The sequence below is a fragment of the Didymosphaeria variabile genome (assembly GCF_027946475.1).
Source record: "Didymosphaeria variabile strain IMI 356815 chromosome Unknown scaffold_6, whole genome shotgun sequence".
NCBI lineage: Eukaryota > Fungi > Ascomycota > Dothideomycetes > Pleosporales > Didymosphaeriaceae > Didymosphaeria > Didymosphaeria variabile.
The window spans coordinates 3248250-3267043 of NW_026611625.1; the positions used below are offsets into that span (position 1 = coordinate 3248250).

The 18794-nt window shown below is 53.7% G+C and overlaps 8 protein-coding genes across 8 annotated transcripts; 2 read left to right on the forward strand and 6 right to left on the reverse strand.

Annotated features, from left to right (window-relative positions):
• Positions 1–2651: 2651 nt before the first annotated feature.
• N0V89_008969 (uncharacterized protein) lies at positions 2652–3928 on the reverse strand (the record flags this gene model as incomplete). The annotated part of the gene is made up of 2 exons (XM_056217722.1): positions 2652–3569; positions 3629–3928. The coding sequence occupies 2 exons, from the start codon at positions 3926–3928 to the stop codon at positions 2652–2654; spliced, it is 1218 nt and encodes a 405-aa protein (XP_056069278.1).
• Positions 3929–4566: 638 nt separating this feature from the next.
• N0V89_008970 (uncharacterized protein) lies at positions 4567–5833 on the reverse strand (the record flags this gene model as incomplete). The annotated part of the gene is made up of 3 exons (XM_056217723.1): positions 4567–5135; positions 5190–5743; positions 5826–5833. 3 exons carry the CDS (start codon positions 5831–5833, stop codon positions 4567–4569), a joined length of 1131 nt encoding a protein of 376 aa, XP_056069279.1.
• Positions 5834–6470: 637 nt separating this feature from the next.
• N0V89_008971 (uncharacterized protein) lies at positions 6471–7731 on the reverse strand (the record flags this gene model as incomplete). The annotated part of the gene is made up of 4 exons (XM_056217724.1): positions 6471–6873; positions 6927–7420; positions 7474–7493; positions 7548–7731. The coding sequence occupies 4 exons, from the start codon at positions 7729–7731 to the stop codon at positions 6471–6473; spliced, it is 1101 nt and encodes a 366-aa protein (XP_056069280.1).
• A 1020-nt stretch (positions 7732–8751) lies between these two features.
• EFM4_2 (Protein-lysine N-methyltransferase efm4) lies at positions 8752–10008 on the reverse strand (the record flags this gene model as incomplete). The annotated part of the gene is made up of 1 exon (XM_056217725.1): positions 8752–10008. The coding sequence occupies one exon, from the start codon at positions 10006–10008 to the stop codon at positions 8752–8754; it is 1257 nt and encodes a 418-aa protein (XP_056069281.1).
• A 359-nt stretch (positions 10009–10367) lies between these two features.
• N0V89_008973 (uncharacterized protein) lies at positions 10368–11990 on the reverse strand (the record flags this gene model as incomplete). The annotated part of the gene is made up of 1 exon (XM_056217726.1): positions 10368–11990. The coding sequence occupies one exon, from the start codon at positions 11988–11990 to the stop codon at positions 10368–10370; it is 1623 nt and encodes a 540-aa protein (XP_056069282.1).
• Positions 11991–12344: 354 nt separating this feature from the next.
• Positions 12345–13354, forward strand: SCL1 (Proteasome subunit YC7alpha/Y8 (protease yscE subunit 7); the record flags this gene model as incomplete). Its single annotated transcript, XM_056217727.1, has 5 exons — positions 12345–12351; positions 12414–12476; positions 12545–12639; positions 12693–12905; positions 12968–13354. 5 exons carry the CDS (start codon positions 12345–12347, stop codon positions 13352–13354), a joined length of 765 nt encoding a protein of 254 aa, XP_056069283.1.
• Positions 13355–14349: 995 nt separating this feature from the next.
• N0V89_008975 (uncharacterized protein) lies at positions 14350–14715 on the forward strand (the record flags this gene model as incomplete). The annotated part of the gene is made up of 2 exons (XM_056217728.1): positions 14350–14362; positions 14484–14715. Coding segments are annotated over 2 exons (245 nt in total), but the record flags the coding sequence as incomplete, so codon positions are not given.
• Positions 14716–17185: 2470 nt separating this feature from the next.
• On the reverse strand, positions 17186–18713 carry N0V89_008976 (uncharacterized protein; the record flags this gene model as incomplete). Its single annotated transcript, XM_056217729.1, has 2 exons — positions 17186–18082; positions 18144–18713. The coding sequence occupies 2 exons, from the start codon at positions 18711–18713 to the stop codon at positions 17186–17188; spliced, it is 1467 nt and encodes a 488-aa protein (XP_056069285.1).
• Positions 18714–18794: the final 81 nt, after the last annotated feature.

Consider the following 18794-nt stretch of genomic DNA (forward strand, 5'->3'; position numbering starts at 1 on the left):
CTCACGCAAGTCTCCTGCGATTCCGCGGAATCTGTCCAGTGTCACGGCTTCATCCTCGTCCGGAGATCCTGACTCCCCCACCAGCAGCCCTGGGTCCGCCAAACACCCATTGGTTCGACCATACCACGTGCAACTTTTCGAGGAACCGATGGATGCACTAGCAGGGGGTTTCCAAGATATGGGGATATCAGACATTCCTAACCCGGAGGGACAAGACGAGTCAGATGCGGAGGAGGATGTTGGCTCGGCACAACAGGGAATGTCCAGTGTCAAGGCGGGGAAGCTTCCCATGTAAATCGCTCGTCTTCTTGTCCCCAGTTCAACTTCCTTGTCCTGTATCTGACCGACCAGCAGACAGAGTCCGGGTTCCGAGGAAGAAGACAGTGGCCAGAATGTGCTTCTCTCGGTCGAGGAGACTCCGAAAACAATAACGATCGGCGGTAAGGAATTCGAGACAATAAAGGATTGGAGTTCGGAATCATGGAAAGGTGACAGCACTCAAATTCGCACTGTGCGTTTCGAAAAAAAGGATTTGGCCGGCGTACGTCGGATCTGCAGGCAGTGTCTGGAGAAAGTTGGGGTTTTTACGATCAATGACAGGCAGGACCAATGGGAACCAGTCCCTAGCCCTAGAAAAGGTGGCAGCAGTACATCTTGCAAGAATGTTGAATGCCGCAAACTTACGAGAGAGGCTCTGAACGAAGGACGCAAAGAGATTGGAGTCATCGCAGGGGGCAAAGTTAGATCATACCCATTGGCTAAACAGGGACAGACTGTAATGGCTTGGATCTGTAAGTGTTCGGAGGGACAACGTTTAACAGCATCAAATTTCCCAGATGAGGAAAAGTGTCACGCAATGAATTGCGGCAGGAAGAGAGAAGAGTCTGGCAATTATGCTATCCTTGCTCCACCTTTTGGCCTTGCTGCTATCGTGGAGACAAAGTAGAAACCTTTAGCACGATGAGCTAGGCAGATCCGGTGATGCTGCCAAAGTTAGGGCCTAGGGGCGGGCGGTGATTTCTTTATCTCTCTTTTGTTTGCGGTGTTTCTTCACTCTCATGTCCTTCTGTGATCGCTTCAACACGATCATGCAATCTATTGTATCACTTGCTTGGTCTCTCAAAATTCTGTATACTAAAACGTTCAAAACGTTTACATGGCTAGACAACTGCTGTTTCATCTATGCTCGTCTGCTTCTGGCGCTTTAAACAAGTCAAGGCTGTGAATAATGCGATCGAATGAAAGACGGTTCAGATTCCATATAATCGTTTAACATTTGACATAGTCAAAGATATTTACGCAAGTGCTGCGGTTGGAACAAGGCCATAGTAGGACAGCGAGGTGAGTTGAAAGTGCGAGGCAGCTCGTTTCTCGCAAGGGTGACGCCAATATCAATGGTGGTATGCACGTTGAGAAGGTGCACTACAGGCCCTTTACTCCACATATTACGATACAGCTACCTCCTTAATAGTCGCACAAAAGACAAGGAACGGATAAAAATAAAGACAAAAAAAAGAGGCCTCGAACAACCAGCTTATGTCTACCCACCACTAGCTGTCCTAACCGGACGGCTGTTCCAGAGGTGAGTAGGTAGTTGGAAGTAATGGCGTGTCTGCGGATCGAACTCACGTCGCCTAGGGTGTGTAGTCCTCTAAGTTTCGCAAGCTCTCACTTAGGACCTTGATGGGTGCAGTATCTAGTTACCGGCGCCTGGTCATGTACCGCTACCCCATCAAGTGCTGTCCTTCGCCATAAGATTGTTGGAGATATGGCAAATTGAACGGTATATATAGCCGTGGATTTTGAGGTTGAGTGAGTTTGGTGGGGCATTGAAGTGAGAGACGCCTGAAGTGAAAGGCAGGCGCGGCGGCTGTGGCCTGCGGTGACGTGCGCGTACCTGCTTTCACTCGATCGAAAATGACATGCTATGATATTTCGCATGCATCTTTTCTATGTGCAATGCAGTCCAGCTGTGTCAATGTACCGTCGCGATCGTGTGTGGATATGGGATCAAACCTTCCACAGCCAGTCCTCGAACGTCGCTGTAGATTTTTTGCAGCCTATCCAGCCTGTGTCAGCACGGAGCGCGTAGCGTTCACAGGTTCGTTATGTGATAGGTTAAGTATACCTCAATTGCTGCCAAAACCTATTACGAAAATTGCAAGCACCATCGTCTACGGTAACACTAAGGAACAGATGCAGGTAATATCCACGTGGAATTTCACTGCTGCATATAGTCATGTTTTCTCTGGGGTCCTTTATTGCAGCCTCATGTATAGGGTGAGAGTTTACCAAGCAGTGCGCGACGACCGCTTCCACGAACCTTAGCCATCGCTGCTCACACATGACGACATAGATGACAATTTGAATACTCATTGATACTCGAGTTGACCTTCGCTGTATATTATTATCAACGGTTGATATGTTTGTAGAAATAAGGCGTCACGGAGAGAGGTTGAAACTCCAATCGAAAAGTACTTTTGAGGTTGACATCGCCACATAAGCCCGCAGAATCAAGTAACCACAATATCAAAGGCATTCAAAGCCTTACATGTTACCCAAACTCCAAATCCATGCAAGCTATTCCAAGATGTATCATACAAGACTCAGCAAACCGGCACGCATTTCCCAACTACTAACCTACAGCCCTATTAAAGAGTCAACCTGTCCAAGAGGTCGCTCACCATGTCTGTCTTGGTCCAGATGATTTCCATGGCCTTCTCCTCGGTGATCCAAGGTTGGCGGCTTGTGCGAGGGCGCTGCTCCTTAACGAGCTTCACGCTAATGTCTGTGCTGGGATGCACGTTCAGCAAGCCTCTGAGGACCTCATCATCCCAATCTACACGAGAGACGTCCAGGGCGGGCGATGCCTCACCCATGTCTTCATCCTCGTCATCGTCCTCCGGAAAGTGGACGTCTTTGAAGTCGTCGTCATCATCCACGTCCATCCCATGGTCATCGGCACTTGCACGACGAATGGCTTGATCCACGCGTGCCTTCTCAACCAGTTGTGCTTTCTCCTCGGCACGCTCACGCGCTATATGTGCCATGTAATTATCAAACTCCGTGGCCTCCTGGATGTTTGCGAGCACGAAGTGCAATGCATAGGTTGGGCCAACTTGCTTGAGTTCATCCATAGTGATGCTGCCGGAGTCGCACAACTCAATGAACTTCCGCGCATCTTCGAACGGCACCTTCGGCATCTTCTCCTTGAGTTGGGCGAGATAGATTTTGATCTTCTCCGTGTTCTTGTGGCGAAAGAGGATCAGATCGAGATTTGAGGACTCCCAGACGTCAAGGAAGACCTTCTGCTTGTGAAACGTGCTATCGGGCTTGAGTGAGGCTACCCATGCCTCTATGAATGACTTCCAGAACCAATAGACGTCTGGAACATTGCAAAGTTCCTCATCTATACAGCCGGCTACATCGAGTGCCCATAGGTACGTCATCACGATTACATTGTACCGAATGTTCGGGAGCCAGTGGCTGAATGAGTGCTGTAAGTCACAGTTGAGGAAGAAGATGCCCTTGTTGACTTCGGGGTCGATGTCTTCACGGTCTGGATTCGCCTATAGGAGCAGGAAAGTCAGTAAAGATGGCAAGACATATGGATCTTGAGTTGACCTACGACCCATTGAAGCTGGCCTGCCAAGATGTTGATGTTACTGATAACGAACTCCATGCTGTACTCGTAGGGAATGCGAGGGCCTTCAACTGCGTAATCCTTGCGACAGATGTCATCGATGCTGGGGAGGAGCATTGGCGGTGGCTTGCATGTAAACAGCTTAGCGCTGATGGACTCGAGGACGCGCGCAGCTGTGAGATACAAAGCTTTTCCATCCTCAAAGGTGCACGTCTGAGGGCTTTCATCGAGGATGAGCGTGGCGCCGTGCTGGTACGTGCCATCTTTCTTCTTGATGACCTCCATAGTGATATGGGTGGACATGTGAATGCGAGGGCGCAGAATGTAGATTTCTAACGAGGTGGCGACGAGCAGGTGGTGCGTAATGTTTGACGAGTCGAAGTTCAGTAGAATGTTGGGTGGAGAAAGGAAATTGAGGTTGTGTGTGTGGCGGGGGTGAGGGCAATTCTGCGTTTGGAAAGAGCAAGAAAAAGTGGGGCGGGTTGATCGATGCGGTAGTCAGGCTCGTTGCCTGGGGCACGGAGCATTTCCCCCAAAGGCAGCAGACCAATGGGGTCCTTTCTTTTGCTCAGCGTTTCAGTGTTCCGCAGAAGAGAGTGAGCGCCTTGCCCAGTACCGGCAGGTTGAGTATGGCTGCGCGACCCAGCCAGCGAACGGACCAGACCATCCATATTTTCATCAGTCAGAACCTTCAAAGCGATATGACCACGCATACATATTCTTCATCATTGCTACACGTCAGTATACTGGTTTACTGACCCTGGTGACGTTCAGAGCGGCAAATACAGGCAGTCACTTATATGGCGAAATTTAAAGCAAGATGAAATAGACTAATCAAGACTAGGCAAATACACGATCCCACTCACGGATCCACCGCCCCCCCATCTTCCTCCACCCCACCTCCCTAACCCAACTCCTCCTATTCATCCCCACCCCAAACCCTCAGCCTTCGGCCCCGCCTGCCCCTCCACATCCTTCGTATTCGTCTTCTCCACACTCCCATCACAATACATCACAAACCCATCCAACGCGAGCGTCTTAATCACCGTATTAATCCCCAGATACGGCTTCTCCAGCGTAACCCCCTTCTCATCCAAATTACACAACTTCCTCCTCAACTTCTCGTTCGTCAGACCTGGAAAGTTTACATTCTTAGTGCGCATAGCAGAGGGGGTTAGTGCTACGCCGTCATCCGACCATTCGCCTGTGTATGTGTAATTCACGTATTCGACCTCGAAAACGGGCTTGGCGATGGTGTTGGGGCGGGGGGCGGTCGTGAAGTTGGAGTAGACGGTGCAGTTGAGGTATTGGACGCATTCTTCACTGATGGCGAAGTCGACGTCGTCGAAGATTTCGCCTAGGATCTCGATGCAGTTTTTTATGCCGACGGACATGCCTTTGGCGCGGGCGTATTCCGAGATCTTGTGGAGGTAGGCGACGGTGTCGCTGGGGAGGATGGTGGGAGAGAAGCCGTTGTCGTTGGAGTAGACGTCTGGTTATGTTAGTAGGGGGATTGGGGGATGTAAATTGGGGAGAGGAGACGGACCGACGTTGTCCGGTTCGATGGCATCGCAGCCCTTGGATGCGGCGAGGTCGATTCTCGCTTTGATCACTTTGAGGACGTTGTCCCGTCTGATGTCTAGGTATCTTTCTCCCGGCCAATCTGGCAGTTCCTTGCCGAGGTCATTCTTGTCGAAGTCTTTGTAGTCTGATCGCCACGATTCTGCTGTCGCGGCACTGAAGTAGCATATTGTGCGCTGTCCTAGCTCTTTCATCTTCGAGATGGTCTCCGCGGGCGTCCAAAACATGTCGATCTCGTAGATGCCGGTGTTGGGTCGGATGTAGTTGTCGTCCACGTCGGGAATGCCGGTGAGGATAAACTGGATGTTGGACTTCATGGGTGGGGTCCAGTATTTGGGGGCTTGCCTCGTGGAAGGGCTGATTCGAGACGTGACCACAGAGGATGATAGTGGGAGGTCATTGGTGGGAAGGCCATGAGCCACGCTCCATAGAAGGGCTGCGGTCAAGCCGATGTGTGCGAACATGATGATTATGCGCTCAGAATGCTTGCCGGACCCAAGCGATGCGTCGTCAGGAACACTGGGATAATCCGACAGTATGTGAGAGAGACATAGTAGCCTTTTAAAGATATGAGCAATCAACGCGGTCCAGGTCGTGCTACTAGATCATGACAAGATCGGCGGCTGCAGTTCCAATTGCAGGACTACGACGGCCCCTGATGCGTAACTTTCATCCAATTAGATGGAATATAGTCTGGTCCTCATTAACAGACGAAGGCGGACGTGCTGCGCGACACTTACAGTAGATTGAGTAGTGTTGCACTTGTAGCGAGCCATTCTGCTGCGACTCCAATATACCCGAGAACAAGCGGGTGCATTTCCATTTGCCGGTTGTGGCCCTCCCGAAGTGGTAATAACCATAGATTAGGCCCATGCGTTCTAACGAACATCGTTCCTTTTGAAGCCCGCGACACGGCATGCAACCATATTGTGCAGTTTACGGTGCACTGTTACCTTCGTATTCGGCGTTTGACATGAACGTGGGTTCCGGCGCAGCGGGGAAAGGACCCATCTCGAAGCGATGTTATATTAGCGATGAAGCTCACCACAGCTTCTTGGAGGCTTCGTGCAGCTCTCATGCTTATTGGCTCCAAAAAAGCCAGGCATCAAACTGGAAAACGGTAGATCGGGCTGATTATTATGGTACCCCACTGTCGAGTTAGCAAGAAAAACATATGTATTGGGTATCTAATAAAGCGCACAAACACAACCCCCATCCCAACCCTAAACAACCTCCCTCTCCGTCCTCACCATCTCAAGCTCACTCCCGCCCCGACTCCCACCCCACTCGCCATCTCAGTCCTCACACTGACCGTACTCGTCACATTAACCACCAACTTTTCATCGCTCTCCTTCTGCGTATAGCTAATGTGGAACAGACTCTTCTTCTTGGCAACCCCTCCACCCCTACTCGCAATGTTTCCGCCATCCGACGACGCGAGCGTGCGCTTAGTGGAAAGACGGGAGAAAGACGACGCCGTCTTGAGGTGCGTGAAGAACTTAGGAACGACGGGCAGGAAGAGGACGAACATGCCGGAGGCGATCTCGCCGTAGCAGGCGATGGACATGTACATGGAGTCGCGGGTGAAGTCGGTCGAGTGCATTTGCTTGTCGTTATAGTAGAGACACATTACGGCGAAGCCGCAGGGGCTGGGTCGATATTAGCATTTGAAAGCCTTCGTGAGAGGGGAAGTGGGACGTACACGATGCCGGCGAGGAAAACGATGGAGAGCTTCAGCCGCTGTCTGCGCTCCACGCGCATCAGGTTCCAGATTACCTTCTGGGTCAAGAAGAGAATTGATAGGTCGCCGATTAGGTTAACAACAGCGGTAGACATAGCGATGATGCCGATCTGCATGCATTTCCCTGGGAGCCACGGCTTCCAAGCTTTCTGGATGGGCTGGCAGTTGAACAGCATGAGGAAGACGATGATGCTGTAGTACAGCACGTTCATCCATATCAGGCCGTGGACAACGTAGTAGGTCTTCGATTGAGAACCGCGTGGAACGAAGATCCGGAGGACCTGTATCAACATAGCCACTTTGATGAGGACGATGGCGATGTTGTAGAAAATGGACGATATGCGATACCACATGAGGTATTTGCCGAATGTGAGCATGGTCATATCCCAGCTGTGGATAATGGGCGCGAATTGATTGATCTGGAAGCCGCATGCGATATGAACAATGGCAGCGATCTGCAGGTGGTTAACATTGAAACGCACGTGTGCATTGCGCAATGCGAGCGTACCCAAGCTGGAGGTATCAAGTCTACATTGCATTAGCGTCGCTGAACCTCTTTACGACACATGAGATTGCTCTTACAGTCTTCCAGATACAGCTTTCCCATGATGTAGTGTTTGACCAAGAATCGGAACCAACAGAAAAGCGTGACAGTCGCGAGCGAAAGCGCGAGCGTCGTATATGCAAGCGCAGCCTCGTTCTGAGGATGGTCGAAGTTGGAGACATGTCCTGCAGGCGGAGTCGCGACCGGTTGATTCAAGTCCATCGCCGGCATGTTGTTCGGCTCGATCGCATGCCTTGTTGAGAGAGCGAGTCGCGATGGGATGTGCGAGAAGTGCTATCAAGCTTTGGAAATGCGTATCTGGCCGAGGCTGAACATTTGGGCAGACCGCGGCGCCCTGCCACCGGGGTCTGCAGGTTGTAGAGGAGCCCCGGAAATAGTATGCGCTGAGGCCATGTGCGCAAGGGCTAACCGCTTTGTGCTTCCCCGACCGCTCCTTTGGGGGCTGGTAACTCGATGTACAAGGCTCAGACCGGTCGTTGAAGCAAGGGTATCTCGTGCTACGCAGCAAAAAAGTAAGCATGCCGCCACCGCAACGCACACAAGGCTTGATTACAAGTCCTCCACCAATAACGCGCATCTCACAGGAAAATCGAGACAATGGAAGGCCAGGTCGATCAGTGAATTGCTAGCGTTGATGGGGTTTAGTAGCGGTAAAGCTTGCCTGCGGCACGCACCGACGCTAAGGGCGCTCTGAGCGCTACAAACCCGATCGCCTTCCTCTTGTTCGCGGATGGTAGATTTCGCGAAGGAACAATTCGCACTGCACATTCAGCCTTATCCATTGGTGCGACCGCTTCGTGTGGCGTTCGATCGATTCATCTGTAACGTGGGCTTTCTTAGCGGTCTGAGTAAGACGCACTGCTTGGTATGCATTCGGGTAACAACTCTGCTGATGCCGGCAGGTCGTGGATGCAGCGCGGTCGCATATTGGCCGGGGTGCGTGGTGATGACAGCACATGGCGCTAGCTGTATTTGGAGAGTCAGGCATATGACTTTCCTTAGCCATCATGGGTCGCTCCGGACTCTTGGGGTGGTGACATACAGTGAGGACCAAGTCCGTACGCCATTGACGCGTATAAAGCGCTTTGGACACTAGCCAGCATTTCTGGTTGTCCATAGCTAGTATACATCCGACTGCAACAATCGGATCCAGCCTCGTTGCCCCAGAGGATAAGAAGACCGAGCCGCCACAACAGCACCCTCGTTGCGACTGCTTGCCTATCAAGTGTGCAGGCCAATGAATGGATAAGCTACTGCAGCCAGGTGCCAGGCTGGACCCCAATTGCCACTGATGAGACGACCGGACTGGAATATCAACTGATTCTCTATGTCTGGTCCCTCAAGCACGAGCGTTCGGCGCATCGTTCCATCAAAACCTACCCTGGCCCCCGATCGTGTGAACAAGTCGCTGAGCTCGACGTGTCCGAGTCGAAGCTCTGTAGCAATGTCGATCATCACCTGGCTCCACTCTCCATCTCTTACAATGCAGTGGCACAATGTTAGAGATTGTAGCCATGCGTGGGCGGGTTCAAGGAAATGCAACAAGTCTTTAGTGTCCGGGACCCTGAAGAGGTGAAGTCTGCACGTTCTTAGACGCGGATATTTGCAGTGCCGCGCCATCTCCGAGAGTACGTTTTCTTCCAGGCTGCTGAAACAAGAGAGGTCCAGTGATTCCAGATTCCTCAGCTTCGCGAGAAATCGAACCAAGAATGATGCCTTTCCAGTTGGCATCTCGAACCCGTCGTCCGGAGATCTCCAGTCGCGAATGCTCATTTTCAGGCCCTTAAGTCCTAGGAATATATCGTCGAATACGACGAGCAGAGGCGACAAACTCTCAAGCCGGCCCGTGCTGACGGCACCATATCTCCTTGTTGGGTCGACGGAGATGGTCTGAACGATGAGTTTGGACTTCGCAACTGCCGCCATGGTAGAGACGAAAGGGCGGCTCATCTCATTCTGGCTACTCTCACAATAGCGGCGACCGAAAAGCAGGAAGTTCTTCTTCATCCCGTCGTAAGCAAACACAATGGACTGCAGCCTTCCAAGATGCTCGAAGACGGCAGTGAGGGCTTTGCGATCGTGCCGTGTCTCGTTCCAAAACCTCTTGGAATGCTCGAATCTGGCTTCGACTTCGCTGTAGCGAACTTGCACATCATTGCGCCTTGCTTGGTCCTGTTGTAGATCTGCTTCGATTATTCCTTTCTCTAGCTCCCATAGCCTGATTGCAAAGCGTGGGGTAGCGTCGATGATTAGGTCGCGGAGGCATTTCCCGAAGTACAAGTCGGAAGTGATGTGCGTCAACTTGTCTAGACTCTCGGTAGTCCACGCAACTGTTCGCGTGCGGAAGAAACGCTGCCTGAACTGGTGGAGCGACTGCTGATTAAGCGAATGCGAAACTAACCGGAAAGAGCGAAATGTGTTGACATCAAGATAGCCCGTAATGTGTTCCGTCAGCTCAGTGGGAAGATCTGACAACATGTTTGAAAGAGAAATAACGATTCGGAATAAGGGACAAAATCTGACTTCGAGGTCTGCATTTAAATTGACGAGCTGACTGTGAATGATCGCTGCAAGGTTGCAGAGGTGGAGAAGCTGGTCACGCAGGGCGCGGAGAGCCGATGACGATCGCGCGCGCTACTGGGGCAATGGAAGACTGCTCCCCTTGAACGCTCACACAAGTATAGAGACACGTGAGATAACGTTGTGTTTCCTGATGAGCAATCTTCGCAACCTCAAGATGCGAGGGTCCGAAGTCCGTAAGTCTAGCTATCTGAAGTTTAACTTCTCTTGACTCCTGTGGTTGCTCAGCATAAGTGACGTCTTCTTGATTGTTGATTTTAATCGCTATCGTCTCCGCTGGCACTGCTGTCACCGCTCCCATCGGAGCTTTCCGTGTCAGATTCTGCATCTGCCCTGCCTGCGTGCTTGTCTTCGTCGCTTGAAGATGAGTCGTCGCCGCTGCTCCCTTCCGAGCTAGAGTCTTCCTCCTCACTGCTACTACTATCGCTGCTCTCATCACTTGAAACATCAGTCCTGCGCTTGCGTTTGCGAGCGTTGTTTTGAGCAACAATTGATGTGTCCTCAGAAGATCCTTGTTTAGCGTTTCGAAGTCCGTTTTGCGGGGTAGTAGCAACAGGCATAGCAATGTTCAGAGCACGACAGAGTGCCTCGGCGCGACTTCGCTTTAAACGTCGAACGTATCCTTCCGGGTATTGGTGGTCCGCCATGTTCTCAATATCACCATCTGTTCGCCGTCGCTTCCTCTCTGTCGAGAGGCGCTCCTGGAGTGCATCCTCCTTCATCGCCTCACGCTCATCCATGCCTGCTTTGCTCTCCTCTTCGTTAACCTCGTCGATAGTCTTCATGCAACGTTCCCTGAGTCTGTCGATGACTCCTGCACCTTTGAGACCCCTCACGTACTCCAGCAGAGCGTCTGAATACTCCTCTGGAATGCGGAAAATGTTCAGCGAATTCTCGAGCACGTCGTTTTGAGTTGCTTTGTTGAACTTCCAGTTGGCTCGGTCTTGATAATACTGGGCGAGGTAGTTGAGATAACGGGAGGGATCCTTCTTCTTTCCTGTAGTCGTCGCCTTCAGTGGTAGGGTAGATGATGGATTGCTGTTCGCAATGTGCACTTCGGGTGGCTTCGCGAACTGGGCGACCTCAGCTGGAGTGAAGTCGGCGTCTGATCCTTTCTGCTCCGCCACCCACTGTTTGAAATAATTGGAGGCGCTATTGCCGTCGCTAGCCTTGGTGTCGGGAGTGAATGTCACCGACTTACGTCGGTCGGTCTTTGGGGGTGACAGACTTGAACTATTGCTCTTGGTGGACTGTTGCCTCTGTGGGGTTGCCCAAGACGGCGGGGCGAGAGACTCAATCTCGGTAGACGGAAGTAAAGTTGAACCATTTGCCGCAGAATCTGTGCGTCCAGGTGAGAGAGATGGCGTCCGCGCGGCCTTTGGCGGCGCCAAACTTTGCTCATGCGCCGCATTTACTTTCGATGACTTCTGAACCAACAGTCTTGGCTCTTTCTCTTTCTTCTTCCGGTAATTGAGGTCACCACCCTTCTTCTTGCGATAATTTGGGTCGCCTTTGGGTTGGGCTTGGTCAGCTGGCGACGCTTCACTTGCTGCTGGTCGCATTGAATTGAGCTCTGCTTCTGGAGCAGCGGCGGCGTCCCCGGTCGCAGAAAGATCTGCCCAGTCGTGCTTGCTCTTTTTGACAGAAGCACCCTCTACATCAGCTGCATCAGAATGGTGCTTTCGCTTGCCAAGCTTGACCTGATCTTGGGACGCCTGGCCAAAATTGCGGTCTTCTTGCAACTCGCTATCATGCTGAACGGAGGAAAGACTAGACTGTGTCTCCACGGTTTGGTGATTGGTTTCGGGCTCTTTTGGAAAGTTCTTGAGCTTCAGGCCCAGACGCTTCCAGGCCGGCACGAAGGTGCTGGATTGTGCCATGTCGTAAGAGGGAAGTGGGAGGTTTTCACGGCTTGCCTCGGCGGTTGACCATCGCTCAAGCCCGAATCAGCTCGTTGTGTCGTTTTTGGCAGTATGGAATGTCAAATGAGAGGCTGCAGACAGAAATTTGGAGGTGCCAAGAAACGGCGAGGGTGGCGCGGGCCAATCGCAACTGCCCCAGCCGGCGATCGCCTTGACCGAGAGACAGCTCCAGGCTTCCCGCAACGCGTAACGGCACGACGGCATTCACCTCCATCGACAGGACCGCACCCTCTCCCCCGCTTACGCCCAATTTCCTCGAGCTCTGCAGCTGAACGACCCCGCGACACATAAACACAAACACCCGCCGTCATCATGTCTGGTGCGTTGCGAGCTCCAACAGCTCTTATATGACGCTGTGCTAACAACGGTCTCCACGCACAGGAAGCGCAGGCTACGACAGACATATCACCATCTTCTCCGACCAGGGTCGCCTCTACCAAGTCGGTACGCTTCACTCGACCCACGTTGCCTGGCTGGCAGGCTTTATGGGAGAGCTGCGCTGACGGCTCTAGAATATGCGTTCAAGGCGATCACGGCGGCAAACATCACATCGGTGGGCGTGCGGGGCAAGAGCTGCGCAGTAGTCATCTCGCAGAAGAAGGTCCCTGTAGGTGCCAAGCTTTGCACTGAGGTCTACGAGCTTTAATTGACGCTATACAGGACAAGCTGATCGAGCCCTCCTCCGTCTCCCACATCTTCAAGCTGTCGCCGTCGGTTGGCTGCGTCATGACCGGGTCGATAGCTGATGCAAGGGCCTCAGTGAGTCGGGCGCGCGGTGAGGCTGCTGAGTTCCGCTACAAGTTTGGATACGAGATGCCCTGCGATGTTCTGGCCAAACGGATAGCCAACATCAGTCAGGTCTACACCCAGCGGGTAAGCGAGGCTGCACCAGCTGAAGCGAGGCAGGAGACAGGGACGTTCTGACTTGATCACAGGCTTACATGCGACCGTTGGGCGTTGCTACCACGCTCATCTCTCTGGACACAGAATTCGGACCCCAGCTGTATAAGTGCGACCCCGCAGGCTACTATGTCGGCTACAAGGCCACGGCGTCTGGACCTAAGACACAAGAGGCACTCAACTTCTTGGAGAAGAAGCTGAAGAATAAGGAGCATGCAGAGGGCAGCTGGGAAGAGGTTGTCGAGCTAGCCATTACAGCGTTGAGCACGGTGCTGTCGGTCGACTTCAAGAAGGGCGAGCTAGAGGTAGGCATCGTGGGAGGTCCCAGGGCAGACGGCGAGGACGGCACAGACGCGCAGTTCAGGTCCCTGACTGAGGAGGAAATCGACGAACGGCTGCAGTCAATCGCCGACAAGGACTGAGACCCGCCGGTGAGGACCTGGGTACAGTGGGCGTAAGAGAGGTAGCAGCGGGCTAGCAGGTCGCATGAGGAGCCTCTGCTATGCCAAACAGGGTGCCAAGAGACGCAGTTCTGAGCGTTAGACTGCTCATTCTGCATCGGCTGCGCGCACTGAGATCTGGCGTGAGACGGGAAGGGTCTCGAAAGCGGCCTCTTTCAGCTGCGAACACGTGTGGTTCTGTATGTACTAGCCTCACGTCAATGACAACGTTTCCTCTCACTCCAGCTGCACCGACGCAGGAACACATGGCGCGACGTCATCTTACTGATTTCACTGGCCAGCAGCAGCACAGCCGTAGTGTGGCTGACACAGGACGGAACTGTTGCGGTGACCCGCACGCGTTGTGAGCCTCGCCGGTAGCTGTCCGGCGAGCTTTTCAGTTCACATTCACCACCGCCTAATTTAGGACGCAGGCCAATCGCAGACGCCGAACTCGCTGCCTGGCGCATCGTGGCTCGGAGCCTTACCAGATGAGGCAACCACGCCAAACCCGACCTGGCGATGTGGCGCTCTGGCAACTGCTGAACACCATTGGCAGGCCCAGCTATGCTCTTGCAAGAGTACCATGACAGCTGGAGTGGATGGGTCCGTGGTGCGTGACGACTGCGCTTGGTTGCCGTCTTTTTCTCCTTCTCCATACTCAATCCTACTCAACCACCTTATCGTTACCCCCTACAGCGTGCCTCGAGATGCTGAATGGTGCAGCTATCCAGCTGGTTCGCCTGCTCACGACCAAAATGTGGATCTCTCGGCAAGGTCTAGCAGCGGGAGTAGCCTACGGCCTTGCGACTACACTGAACCACCGTTGAGCCTCCACACTTTCCTTCTATATAACGGTCGCCACGCCGCCGTTGACTACACTACCTCAGTCAGGCCTCAGATCAGCACTTTCGCTACCAAACTACCCTTCGTTCGCTCTCTTCAAGTCTTCGCTACCAGCCATTCACTCCATCACAATGTCCGACGGTCGTAAGGCTACCCCTACTCCAATTCCCACCCCTCATGGTTTGCCCTCGCGACCTGTTCATACCCAAACCGATCTCACCACATTGTCCAAATTGAAGACCAGCTGCTAAAGCATGCCTTTTAGTCAACGATGCCCGTGCCATACGCATTGCGGAAATCATGAGCGACTTCCGCAACCTGCAATACTACCTCAGCCAACTTCGCGCCTCCCCTACGGCAGAGGAATACTACCTCGAGGGCTACTCACTACTCCGCCAATGCACCAGCGAAGCCCAAAGCATCCTCACGACCCCCTTCACCGCCACCAGCGGGGCAACAGGGGGTGATCCTGAGCGCGAGAAGCAGCAATTGAAGGCGTAAGTGCACCTTGTCTCGTATCACTTCTGATATTCTGGAATCCTAGCATGGCCGTTCTTCCAGAAACGGCCAGTGGAATGCAGTGGAATGAAGTGGAATCATGAAGAGCGAGGCTGACGTCAGACTAGAATCATTGTTGATGCTGCGGTACGACGATTTCAGTGCCAGAGGACATACCTGAGAGCACACGCGGGCTTGAGGTGGATGAACTCGCGGAACAGCGTCCTGCGAGGACAGAAGCCGAACGCGAGCCACTTTGCGTCCTTGCAAGCGGCTGACAGTACTCTGCGGATGGTACGTCAACTACTTTTAATTTCTACATACCCACATCACTGTACCACGCCTCAAATCGCAATACTGATCCCTCTCAGGAACTCCTCGCCATCACCGACTCCCACGTCGACAACACGCTGCGCGCCCAGGACGCCTCGCAGGGGAAATGGCTCGCCGAAGACCCCTCCCTGACTCAAATCCAACAGATGCTCATGAGCCGATAATCTTTTCCAAGAGCCGATATATACATGTGCCGAAGTTCGACGCCCCCGTCCGTCCCCTTTCCCTACCTTCGGCGGTATGGCCGCCCCGGCCCTTCTTCAACTCGACTCGACTCAAACGACAGAATCAAAAAGTCTTTCCTACGATACCCCCTCCGTCCTGTCCGTCTCAAGCCTTTCCGCGTCATCGGTTCCTTGTTCATCTCCCCTCCGACTCACTTGGGGATTTACACGTACATGCACGCGCTATGCTCACGCATACATGTATCCTCACGGCACTTTCCGCATCGTTTCTGTACAGCGTTGCACATTTCATTGGTCCTGTCCCCGCATGGTATTTCGGGTTCGCTTCCACGCGACGGGTACGCAGCGCAGGTCGCTCGCGCTACCCCGTCGGGCAAAAGCTGCGCATTGAGTTTCGGTTCGCACGTCAAAGCATTTTTTTCTCTGGTACACTCGATTGTTTGACCGGGTTAGCGTGGGGTTGGCGTTGGCCTACATTCGCCGACTGGCTGGGCGCTAGTAAGCGATGTGTACTCTGGCAGGTTTGCGCGTGGGCGTGGTCGTGGTCGCCGGTTTGTATCTACAGGGTGCGGAGAGTTCCTTGGATAGGGCGATGCTGGGTGCCATTTGCTATATCGGCAAGTTTTCTCGGTTTGGTTTGGTTCGTTTCCTTCGCGTCATCGTATCTCCTGCTGCTTTTCAAATTGCACTTTTCTTTCTTCCTTGTGTAGATAGTGTAGATATCTTCACTTCACTTCGCCGTACATATAGTCTATCTACGTAATTCCAACAGAGATAATAATTCTACATACCCCACACTCTAAGCTAATCTCCAGCTTCGTCCATTTCGCAACCTCCCTCCAGGGCTCCGATGGCACCATCCTCCCCCAAAGCAAGACATAACCCCGCCCTGCCTCAGCACATCCGCATTAGTACCCTCGACGTCCCCCACCCCCAATGTAAGCCTAGCGCCAGATCTAGACTTCAGCTCGAGCACACCAGCTGAGCAGCCCAGCGTTGCCCAGCAGCCCAGCACGCCCAGATAGGCGTTCCCACCCGGCACAGCGGTCAGCTCCTGCACGACAGAACACTTTTAGCACGCGATAGCAATGCACTGCCAATTTCCTCCGCGGATCGTCTGCCTGTGCCGTGGATCTGGGTACGGTACGTACACGCACGTGGTAGTTCAGAAGCGCGGGCTCGTCATCGTGCTCGTTCACAGTATAGCACATGTCTACCTGCCACCGGGTACTTTTCACCGCGAAGTAGCATCACGGCAAGCGCAGTGCAATGCCATATTCCGCCAGTCTGTTCCCCATATCACAGGGCCTGAATCCCTCCGCTACAAAACAGACCCTCCAGAGGCATCGTCGTTCCACGTTCCCCAGCCTGAAGCTCGGCTACGATACGGTAAGGCGCGCACGGACGCCCCCAACGCACGTGGGGCCCCTGTCGCAGCGCTACCGCATGCGGCATGGTGCATGTCGGGGCTGCCGATCGCGTTCGTGGCTGGGACGGGGTTGCCGATCTTTAGGTGAATGTGAAGGGGACTGGGAGGGTTGATGAGGGTGATGGGACGGATCTCTGGTTGGGGTGGTGGGAAAGATGGTGGAAGGGGATGACGTGTGCACGGGAAAAGGTTTCCCTGGGTGGTAAGAGGATGTTGGGAGGGGTAGGTATGGTGGGTTATGGCTCACACGCGGGTAGGTGGGGGACGTCGGGGGAGACTGCGAGACGAGAAGAGATGTGCAACGATCGTGACGCGGGGTACCAGCATCGGTTGCTTAACAGCGAACAGAGGATCAAATGGGATATCGCCCGTTCGGGAAACCCGCAGCCATCTGGTAAACTACATGCCTATCCATCTTGTCATACAAAGCGCTGATACCAAACTGCTGGACTTGCTCTTCCACAGAACACCCTTGACCGTCGCTACCAACACACCGCACCGCCGTGCACCTCAACACCCGCTCTACGGCGAGATCCTCATCTCCTCACGGTGCCTCGCAGCCATGGCGTCGAATTCGCGCAACTGCCTCAGCCTCACTACGCCCAACCGCGTCAAAGTCCCCTCACGCAGCCGAACGTCCTCCTCCCGCAGAGCCACTGCCCTCTCCCGATCATCTAGAACGCTCTCTCGGACATTCAGACGCTGTGCGCGGTTGTTTAGGTCCTGCTCTTGGGCGCTGAGGCGTGTCATCCCCTCTCGAAGCTCAGTCTCGCACCGATCGAGCCGATCCTGCCGTGTCTGGGCTGCGAGATTGCGGCCTACGTCGGTGTTGGCCTCCGGGGTGGGGGAGAAAATGAACGGGTACGGCGGCCTCCTGGATCGCTGATTGCGGCGGAGGCTGCTAGATCGCGGTGGTGCGAGTACGGTTTGTGCTCGGGCATTTGGTAAGATGTGAGAGCGGTCTTCAGCCGGGGATGCTACAGCAGGAGGCGGCGGGGGCGGGTCCTGCTCGCTGCGCTGAGCGACATCGTCGTCAGAAGCCATTACGGCATCTTCGCTGCGGTCCGCTGTTTGGACATCTCGTGTACCGCTCACCAAGCCCCAGTTCTGCTGGATGAGATTCTGGATATTCTGCGGCGTTGGGCGAGCACGAGGAGGAGGATTCCAGAACGAAGCAGGAAATGGTGTCGTTTGTTCTTGCTGTTGCTGTTGAGCCTGCTGAGCCTGCTGATTCTGCTGATTCTGGCCATTGCTGCTGCCGTTTTCACGTTCGATCGTGGGAGACGCACGCTGAGCTGCAGTAGCGGGTTCGCTCTTCTTCCACGTCTTGCCTTCGTTACGCCGCTTAGGCTCGGTATTGCGAGCTCGCTCTCGGACACTGTTGATGTCGCGAGTGATCGAGTTGAAGCTTTCCAAAGGCTGCGAGGTAAGTCAGTGAATAGAGAAAGCAGTGACACAATTCCGCCCTCATGATACGTACGTCATCGTCACCGTCGCTGTCAATGAGGTTGATGACCCGGTTCGGCTGTCCGACGAGGACTGCAGGAGAAGGAGCAGGGGAGTACGACAAGAACGAAAAACCAGCGGGAGGTCGAGCGGGACGGGTGAGCTCCCTTTGCCGTGATCGGGGCATGGCAAGAGGGCGATCGTTTGCTTGCGCCCTGAACGAACCCACGAAGAAAGGTTGCGAAGGACGTTGGACCTGTGCTCGGCTTGAGCCTGGTGTCGAATCGATCCCGGACTGGACCGAGCGAACTGTAGGTGGCGGCGCTCTAGTCGAAGCTCCTGCTGGCGCATCCATCCATACAGTCCGACAAAGCGGACACTTCTTCTCCAGCCTCGGGTTGTTCGTAAGCAAAGCCGTGAGGCAGCTGCGACCGAAAACATGTTTGCACCCCTCGATAGTGACGCGCACAGACTGTTCCAGTTCGTAATTGTCGAGACAGATCGGGCACTCGTCGAGAATGGGTAGGTCTTGTGGGTCGATGACCTCGGTCTTCTCCTTCAGGAAGGTTGTGCAAAGCTCGCGCGCGGTCTTGTGGTCGGCCATCACGAATGCAGCCCAAGGTTGTTCGTTCGCAAGTGTAGAAGTCGCGCCGTCGCTGAGGGTGTAGAAGCGATGTACGACGCT